The 10,382-nt window shown below is 40.3% G+C and overlaps 1 protein-coding gene across 1 annotated transcript; it reads right to left on the bottom strand.

Annotated features, from left to right (window-relative positions):
* Positions 1-1,533: 1,533 nt before the first annotated feature.
* islr2 (immunoglobulin superfamily containing leucine-rich repeat 2) lies at positions 1,534-6,059 on the bottom strand. Its single transcript, XM_006629057.3, has 2 exons — positions 5,814-6,059; positions 1,534-4,710 (listed from the first exon to the last, which is right to left on the bottom strand). Exon 2 carries the CDS (start codon positions 4,699-4,701, stop codon positions 2,641-2,643), a length of 2,061 nt encoding a protein of 686 aa, XP_006629120.2. The 5' UTR covers positions 4,702-4,710; positions 5,814-6,059; the 3' UTR covers positions 1,534-2,640.
* Positions 6,060-10,382: the final 4,323 nt, after the last annotated feature.

The following is a 10,382-nucleotide window of genomic DNA, read 5'->3' as shown; positions in this document are numbered from 1 at the left end:
CATGAGTTGCTCGTGCAGTTTCTTCATCAGGAATGATGGGCTTTAAGCAAGGATACCAGCACTCATAATCATGCAAAGAACTGATGCTCCTTTGCCTGAGATTAAAACCGATGTTAACAGATGCTATTTTTTTTGTCTAAAAACAGCATATGTATTTTTATAGGCTACAATATTTTACTTCATTTTTATTTTTCAGAAAAAACCTCTGTAGTGTCACTTAGCAATTAACACTTACAGAACGTTTGTGAACATTTAGGTTCAGACAACAAAGAGAGCTGTTCTTAAAGGCGCCAGACACACACAAAAAAAAACCCAAGATGAATTTAGATTCGCCAGGGTGTGTACATCTTGTCCAGTAGTGAAATGGCGCGCCTTTCTTTGCAACGCTTTTAGCAAATTTTGAGGCAAATCGTTATGCAGTAGTCTTGCAAAGAAATCAGCATTCTTACAGACTAATGAACCCCCGCGGTTTCTCAATTGGTTCCCGACAGCAAAAAGGAACTTAAAGGTTTCTGAAATTCAAACGATAACAATTATAATACAGTTTCAAAAATTCGATTAACAAGATTACATACGCGGTGTGTATTTATCTAAAAATAGTTACCAAAATCCAGACGTTATCCTTGACGTTAGAGATCAGTATAGCATTATATCAAATTAAGGTCCTATATAATAGTATTTGATTGGTAAATAGTCCAAGCATTAATACAATATAGAAAAGGGTTAACATTGAGCACTCGTTTGACTTGCACATGTATATATACTATTCCAATTACACGAGAAAAACATTCGTTATAGTAATACAGTGTTACGGACCTTGTTTATGTGTTTACTCAAAGAAAACTGTCCTGAAGTCCTAATTAAAGGCCTTAAATATAAGTCGCACCGAAATTTTAGGAGAGAGCATTAAACGTACTGAATTACAATAGCGTGATCTGAAAAACGTTTCTCAGAGGGATAAAATTGTTTAATTCTCAATGATTTAGTGCGTTATGAAGAAGGGAATCTTGGGTACACAAATTAAAAAATATTGTAATAGAAAAAATGTAATAGACTTGCATTTTCTACAACTTTATGCGCCGATTTTGATGACCTCTCTCTAATCATGTATTATAACGTGTTTATTAAATATTTTTATTTATAAAGGTTTATGGTTCATTCAAACGAAATACGAAATGATACAAGGTCACTGACCTGGACTTTCGGGTAAAGAATGGCTGTTGTTGACGGCTAAACTCAAAGGCAATCGCAGGATTTTGATCGCGCCTGAACATGGGTTTATCATTTACTTCTGCTGAGCAGCATCCGTTTCGCGTAAACGGCTCCTAGTCTTTTAGATTTCAGAGGACACACTTCTAAGCCATTAAAACGCGATAAAAAGCGGGTTCAAATATTTTAAAGAGATCTAATTAGCGGTTAGTTTCATTGTAAGCTATTTCACTGTTTCACGTTTTAAATGTAGACGATGTCCCCAAACGTCCCAGTGCGATGAGAAAAGTTGACCTGGTCACAAGAAAGAGAAAACTGCAATAATCATTTTCAATGTTTTTATTAACTTCACGTACATAAAATCATATCAAAAGAGGTTCAAAGTCCGTGTATTTTTAAAACATCGTTTGACATTTAGTCACTTAAAACCAGCAGTCGGTTTGTCTATAGAACACTTAAAGCCGTCAAACGTTTAGACGCATAACGTTAACAGACATAAACTGACCTTCTGTTTTCAGTAAAAGAGAAGGCAGTTTTTTTTTATTTACCGGGCTTACATCACATACTGACATTAAGAATAGCTAACGTCCTATACGCTATATATTAAAAAGACACGTTGAAATACTCATGTGTGACATGCCATGGACACGAATCTCTGAAAAGAGAGGACAGATTATTTTTTGAAAAAGCGAGAGGATATTAAGCACCCATTTATTTAAAAGAGGTCAAAAGTCACACGTTTTCGGAGCTCCACGGCACATGAACACTTTTGTCTTTTGGACGTGACTCGGAGTCTTCCAACACTTCCAGAGGCCTGGCTACAGCAAAAGTGAAATTTCCTTCAGATCTCACAGAATTACGGGACAAAGCACAGACTCGTCAGCGCTACCCAGCACCGCGACCTGCTGAAACAGAGGCGAGTGAAAACCACAATGAGATTAAGCGACTTAAAGCCCTACATAAAGGAGAAGTTCAGATGCTTTGCTTCTGTCGTTTTAGTGCGTCTTATTTCCCATTTAATATACAAATATCAATAATTATTAGTAGGCTGTTATTTGTGTAATAGCCCAGTTCACATTTTCTTTGTATATGCTTTTATAGGTGCCCCAAACGCTCAATCGCACCTTCCATAACGTAATCAACTAAAGGAGTTATGCTCCCAAATTTTGACATTTTAAGCCGTATATTTTTTGAGTACATTGACGTTTTATGACTCCAAATGTTGTGTGTGGAGTTGATATCATGAATTATCCTCATTCGTTGCTATGTACATGTTTCCCTTTCGGCCAGCCTGGATTTGTTTTTTATGGATGTTAAAAGGGCGCGCCGCCTTTATCAGGGCTCATGTGAAATAATGATTTAAGAAGTTACCTGGTTTTTAACCTACTTTAGAGTACCAATTTTACATGAATTCCGGGTATTAGGAATGCGTCAGCGACCCGGCTGCTTATAGTTGCCGTTGATTTCTTCAGAGATATTCACGGCCTCGGCTCCCAGTGGCAAACGGTCGCTGTATTCGGAGCCCACCTCGAATTCCTCTTGGTTCGTTTTAGACTGCGACTCCGGGATGGATTCGTTTACCATACTGCCTTCCACCTCTTCCTCTCCCTCCGCCTCCTCGCCCTCGGCCTCGCCCTCGCCCTCTCCCGACTCACTGGCGTTGTAGTTCTTCTCCGACTCGACGTAAGAAGCTCTGGGGTCGAAATCGGCAGACATGTGCTTTTCCATCTGATCGGGGTTCTGGGCCTTCATGATCAGTTTGTACGTCTTGCCTTGGTATTTGTACAGCAGGTGGCAGCAGGTGGCCCCTAACAAGGGAACAGTGGCCAAGGCAAGCAAAAACGTGCTCACCACAACTATGATGAGCAGCGAAGGAATTTTCTTCCTAGTGGTGAAAACCACCTGGACCTGGCAGTCTTCTCCTGTGTAAGTCAGACACAGGGTGTAATTGGTGCCAGGATTCAAGCCCTGGAAACGGTAGGCATTGACACCTTCCTCAATCTTGGACCACTGCACCACAGAGTGACCTTTGCCAGTACTGACGCACAGGTACAACATGTCCAAGGGCACTTTTCTCACAGACACTTGAAAAGGGTTAAGCTGAACTTTAGCTTCGGTTTCTGAGACTTCTAAGGCAATGACCCCAAAATCGAAGGTATGTTGTTTGAACTCATCAGAGCTCTGGTTGAAGGCGTGGTTGGAAATGTATTGAGTGCCATCGCTGACTCCACATTTATTGGTAAAAGATGGCACTTTGGACACCTGGCCTTCATTTTCAGTGTCCACAGCAATGTAGCTTGCCCCAGTTGGTAAGCGCTTGCTCCCGTCGTCAGGCCAGGTAATCACACTGTTTTTAGAATTCTTCGGTGCAGGTTTGCGTTCGGATGGTTGCTTCTTTTCTATCACTGCATCGTGCATTGCATTGACTGCGTGTTTCTGCATGCCTGCAACTGCTACTTTGACTGAGCTCTCCTCACTACCCTGGTCATTGGTAGCTAAGCATGTGTAACTACCACCTTCCTTTTTGCTCATACGGGGGACGATCAATGTCCCATTTTGATACACAAGGAAGCGATTAGTACCCTGCTTAGCATTATCCATGGGTAAGTCATTCTTTTCATTTTCATTAGCCTTCAAACTGAACTCGATTTCTTGATTCCCTGCGTGTATTTTCCATTTGATGTCTGGCTTGGGGTTTCCAGTGGTTTCACAGTGCAGGATCAGCATGAAGCCCTCGTAAAGCTCAGTATTCTCAATGTTGGGCTGGTATGTTATGCGAACAGTGGGGGCCTCACATTTCAAGTTGGGGATTTTCACAACCTGGGTGCCTTTCAGACTCTCGGGGGTTTCACAAACTATGGAATTCTGCTCCGGGATGGAGATCTGGGCATTGGTAATCCAATCCCTCAGCCACTCGAGAGAGCAAGAGCAGGTGAAGGGGTTGTTATAAATCTGGAGGTGGGACATCGAGCTCAGAGAGTCGAAAGTCCCTTGCAAAACCGACGTGAATCTGTTGTTGTTTATGCGCAGCGATCTCAGGTCCTTGAGCGTAGCAAAAGCGTCCCTGGGAAGATTGACCATTTCGTTGTTGTTCATTTTGAGGAGCTGCAGGGCAGTGAGGTTGTAGAGGTCGCCCCAGGGGAAATGTATGATCTTGTTGTGGCTGAGATCCAGGTTCCGCAGCTGGACCAGCACGGCCAGCGTACCCTTCTCGATGGTGACAATGTCATTGTGGGCGAGCCACAGCGACGTTACCTGGGTGACATCCATGAAGGACTTGGACAGAAGCGACGTGATTTTGTTGGCCGAGAGGCTAAGGGTGGTCACATTGGACGGCAGCCCCTCGGGCACCACCAGCAGGTCCTTGTACGCGCAGTCAGCAAACTGATGGGCATATTTGTCCACACAGACACATGGCTCTGGGCAGCACTGTGCAATGCCAATGAATGCAGTCCACAAGGCCACAAGGTAGCAGAGGTACATCCCTGCCATTGCTGTTACCTGGAAGAAGTGTGTTGTCATAGGATTAGTCCACATCCTGCTGATGCGATATCAAAATACTTCTATAACTACAATTGTGGGGAATGCCAGTACCCAGGAGAATTTATGTTAGCCTAACAAGAAATGGGTGATATCTAATTGTACTACACACATTTGATCAGCCATAACGTTATTACACCCACACTACTGCTGAAAAAATGCTGGGAAAAGTAATCTGTCTTTTCTCAAAGCTCTGCACAATTTAGAATACTACTCCAATAAAGAAGTCAACCGTAAAGCTTAGATAAAATAATTGGTAGTTGAGCAAATTGTCCTTATGTCATTTCCATGCTCAAGAACATATTCAACCGCTATCGTTTCTGTGATACTGTTGTCTGCTGCTACGATAAAAAGTTGAACTTAAACACAGAGTTGAAATTCAATGTACTGTATAACTGTTTCATGCAATGCATTCTGCCAAAATGTATTCCAATATAAAAAAAGTCTTAATTCTGCTCAACGAAGCCATCTAATCATAAACATTTGTATGCTGTAGCTTGAATTAGTTCAGGGTTTAATGGATATACAGTAGTAAGGGTTTAAAGAAAGACAAGAACAAGCTCTTTGCGACGCTCTGCTTCAGCTTGTCTGGATTTTAGGGTCTCGGCGTTCTCTGTCCCTGGTACTGAAAAGTTTTTCTTTATTTCTGCTTTAAGTCTTTCAACTTTTAATAAACTGCGAATACTTCGTATTTATTTTCAGTGGAGCTGAAGAACACTTCCCCTTGTTTATTACTCTGAAGGAAAAGCTCGTTTCTGAAATACGAAACGTGCCTATCCGATGTACGGAAATCTTGAGTTAATCTCTACGCTAACGTCAAAAGTGAAAGCTTTCAGCCCTGAGCGCTTTTTAAGGTTAGATTATAGTTAAAGGATAACAGAATTTCAAACCCTCCCTGTGCTCAGTGCTAAATTAAAAGCTAACGGAAATGTCTCCGAAATACCCAACCGTTAACAATCCTATATTTCTTAATATACAGTAAAACAACTGAAATTGGACATTCAGAATGCAAACCGTGAGCACTGGGGAACAGAACTTCAGCCAGCTTTTTAAAACATCCTTACCGGTCCACTAATGGTCCAAGTCCTCGCAGGTTCCTTCTGATTAGCAGGCCACTTTTACGCGTAAAAATAATTAACAACCAGTTGATATCTCTCCTGCGAAAACAGTGGTTCCCTTTGCATACTTTTTGGCGGCGTGAATTAGACTGATCATAGCTGGCGGAAAAGGCATTTTCCTCCCGGTGTGATGGCAAGCAATCCGGAGGATGCCTTCTCCTCGCGCTTCACTTTGGCTAGGATTTACTGCGCGCTCCCGCCTCCAAGGAGTAAGGGGCGTGTTGGTGAGCGCGCAGCCTGTCCCACCCCGCATATATATCCCCGCTGAAGATGCCGAGGGTTGACACGCGATATACAGTAGATTGCTTATCGTTTAGATTCGGGGTTGTTTTTCTTCTTTAATCAACATTTTATTATTGAAACTCTCATCTCAACGATCTTCAGCCCCAACACCTTTCACTGGAGCTCAGTAAGTTTTGCAAAATCAGCCCATCTACAGTCCTGTATGTCATTCTCTTGATATTGACTTGAATGCGAACATCGAAGGAAACCACAGCATTCAATTAATTGTATTTTATTTTCCCCCAAACAATGAAAGAGGGTTGTATTGTTCTGGTGTTCATTTTAGTTCAACTTAGTTGGGTTTTTGTTTTTTTGTTTTTGCAACACAAAGTTAATTTCAAACGTTCATCGTAAGGGTCAGTAAACGGAAATCAAAGCATTTTTACGAAGTGCTGTATAACGACTTTTACTGCGAACAGTAAACGATCATAATATGATCATTTTCAAGTCTAGTGACTGATTTGACTTTCCGCCAATTTCAAGATGGAAGATAAGGTTCTGAAATCGATACTTGAAATCTAATTTAATTTTAACTGAAAAACAATATATGTTAAAATACTGGTAGTTACAGTATCACTGCAACAATTGCTCCTATCATTGAATTAGTTTACGACCATTTTAGACGTCTTTAAAAACAGTGTAAACTTGTCAGATTAAATTACCGATGATTATGCAACATTAATAAAAATGTCACCTAATGCTGTCCTTCTAATAAAAAAAACAGGTGATTTGGCACAAAGGAATAGTTTTTGGAACCAAAGAAGACATCATTGCTTTCGTTACCTTGTATTGTTATTATTAACAGTAGTAGTAAGAGTGTTATTAGTGTTGTAGTAAATATTTTATATCATATTTTCTTAGAAGTGCTTTGAAAACTTAACATGAGATTTGTACTCACGACTAAGGTGTCGCTATTCCATCTTTTTTAAAACTGTATCCAACCTAATAAGTTAATTACTTCTGAAATTGTTTCTAATATAAGGGTGTCTCCTGTATAACCGGACATACCAGGAAACAAACCGTGTATTTGTAAAAGTGAAGAGAACGTGTTCTCCGGCTGCGCTCTTCAGAGAAGACGTTCTACGTCTGTTTCCAAAGACATAATTCTGTCAATTTCTGATTTTTCGACCTTTAGAATTCACACCTGTCTACCTGGATCTCTTCTGATTTTTTAACGCGTCACCACACTTGTTTTTTGTAACGGTTCTGCGGCTGTCTCTGTCAAATCCAGGAGCGAACAATCTCACCTTTCCGCTAATTGTGGGCCTACGGAGACATTGTGTTTTGCAGTGTTTATTTAAGGCTACCTCGGTTGTATCATATTTCAGACTAAACTGATTGGGTATTGCCCTACAAATTGGTGTGCAAAAATGTAGCCTGTTTCATTAGTAAAGTACAGCATACACACGCACAACGAAGTACTTGCAATGGTGCGGTGCTGTCTTTACAGAGGAAACTCTAGTTTCCGCTTTTTATTTCAGAAAATTTGCGAAATTATCATTATTATTATAGAAAAGAGCTAAGCGGGATGAATGAGCGAACTAGTTTGCAATTTCTTGTAATTTAACATGTGTTCTCTTGACTAGTCAAGAAATACACGTCGGCCTAATCAACTGAATGTGCGTCCTAATTTTGCAAGCCATTGCTTAGCCTAATCTTGCCCAAGCAACTCAACGGCTGGCATGTTGTGTGAGTTAACCACAGTACGGACATTAGTCAAACAGATAAGTTTTTTAACAAATTACAGATTTACAGATCTCATTTATACTAGGTGTGCCTGCTCTAAATTGCCAATGATGTATCTGACCCTAAGGCAGTCGCCATCTATAATTCCAGATAAACTCTTGTGGCCTACATAGCCTACACTCCTTAAGACACTTACTTGAGGAGCCCATACGTTGGCGGAATTGTGAAAATATATAGTAAACTACATGACGGCAATCTACACGGAGCTTTGAGTGATCATGTGGCGGACTCGTGACTGAATCTCAGTCTTAATTTCAATTACAGTGAAATAGTTTGACAGTAGTAAAACTATTAGGTAAATAGCCCGTTTAGGATGCGTCTTGTATTAACACAATTTAGCGCGACTCTTACAGTATGTTTCCCGATGCTTTATATATATATCATTTATTTCTTTACCGAAAATATGGATACATACAACGCGGATTTCAATTTCTAACCATTTTCAAATCTGTTTTGAATAACAGCAAACTATGGAAATTGATATTTGTTTTGCTTCACACATTTCTCCTAAAAAAACGTTTTACCCATTGTTCCCTTGCATGCGTTATTAATCAAACATAAAAGCGTCATCTCAGACAATCTACTGTGCAACGTTTGTATGTCAAAATCAGCACATATGCCCCTAGGTTTATATATATCTAATCCACGCAACCAGACCGTGCCGCAACAAGCGTGCTGGTCGTACAGAAGTGAAGACTGGTACGTTGTTTCAGCATTAGAGGAAATCAGCCCTAGAGGCACTGGCCGCCGAGTGAAATTTAATGGTTGACATTATAAGACCTCCTTGTGATCATGTTAGAACAGAGTCGATTAGCCATTCAATGAATAAAATTACCAGAAATAAGGTAAAATGGGATTTCGACGCCCAGAAAGTTGGAGCAATTAGACAGGTCATTGTGTCGCAAGGTCACTCCTGAGAGGTTAGCAGAGGTACAGAACACGCGTTTTTCTGAAGATAAAATAATCGTGTCACGAGTACATATTGGAGCTTGCATGACTATTTGTGGCTGTGTGAAACAGGATTTTTAGACATCCTCTCTGTAACGTTGACAAACTTTTGCTTTACTTATTTAACATTATAGATTGCTCTGAGTAGGCTACATAAACCATTATTGCCAATACTTTTCTCTACAATGTTTTAGAGTGTAAGCGGCATGGATTTTTTGCTGCAAAGCGTGTAGATTTGAGAAAAACTGCATATACTGCCTAAATAAGGAAAAAAAAACAGCTGAGAACGATTGGCACTACACAGAATTTAATTATACTTGTGTTGATAATTCACATAAAGGTTTGCAGCTTCTATGAAGAAAATTGTGTATTTTTATTCACAGCTGGGGTTTTTTCCTAATGTAGTTCACATCAAGGCACGCCTGACAAGCTGCTGAAAAGCAATCTCCTAGTTTTATTATACCATCGCGGAGGAAAAGCTGGCCTCGGTGTCACATCTGAGATCGTCTCAGAAGAGACCAGCCGTGGTCTAATGAAGAGTGACCATTTTAAAAGCGTTTTGACAGATAGTGCACAGAGGACGAGCAGTGGATGCATTCTAGCGATCCGGCGACTTGGCGGGCCCACAGCGGTGACAGGACTTGCGCGTCAAACAATTGCAGTCCGCGGTTTTGACGACGTAAATGTCGGAAGAGATGTTTCTTTTCTTGCTGATAGTTGATGAAAGTACTGCAAACACGCAAAACGTATCACGCAAGAAAACGCCCCGGGACTGAAAGGATTTCGGGGTCTTGCACAACAAGAGTAGATCATAACAGCGCCTAACACAACTTTATTTCTTCATAGAGAAAAATCGGGGTATATATAAACGGTCTTGGTATATTCTTTCCCTCTCATTCAAACCGTGGACCTGCCACTTGGACATTGTATTAAAACTGACACCGTTTTAAATGCTTTTCAGTCTGTTATTTACTTTTTACATTTTAAATTGTAGACCTTTAATTTCGCCCGTTAGTCGTCTGGTTTTGAATAGACAAAATGCACTTAAAATTGGTTTAAAAAAAAATATATATAACTCACAAGAAACCATTTTCAATCCGAATGTCAGCATAAAGGCTGAATTAGCAAGTGTAGCAGCCAGCATTTCTAAAGAGTCACTTACTGTACGGAACGTGGGCTGCTGTGTTTTGTTCGACTTTATTTACAGCATTTTGAACTGCTACAAAGCGCTTCACTTTAATTGTTGTTTGTATGGTACCTTCGATTCTCAATTGCTGCCACCTCGTGGTTAATAAAATTAAAAATATTTTTGAAAAGGCGCTCTTATCGATTTCCAATCTGGATCTTAATATAAAGCGCGTTTTATCCCCCTTTGCTATCTGGAACACATCCTTTGACACCTATAACTGCTTCTGTAGGTTTTAACGGTTAAACGGTTTAAATTTAGAAATGCAGGTAATCCTTTCGACAGCAATAGTAATACAAAACGCGCTTGCCCAATGAACAAGCAATACTTTAATAGCATTTTTATCATTTAAT

The sequence above is a fragment of the Lepisosteus oculatus genome, chromosome 5 (genome assembly GCF_040954835.1).
Source record: "Lepisosteus oculatus isolate fLepOcu1 chromosome 5, fLepOcu1.hap2, whole genome shotgun sequence".
Lineage (NCBI taxonomy): Eukaryota > Metazoa > Chordata > Actinopteri > Semionotiformes > Lepisosteidae > Lepisosteus > Lepisosteus oculatus.
The sequence above is the reverse complement of the archived record's forward strand: the minus strand, read 5'-3'. Positions and strand labels throughout refer to the sequence as shown.

Bases quoted from the DNA above. Each gene is read 5' to 3' on its own strand.
- islr2 (XM_006629057.3), bottom strand. From the start codon at position 4,701: ATGGCAGGGATGTACCTCTGCTACCTTGTGGCCTTGTGGACTGCATTC.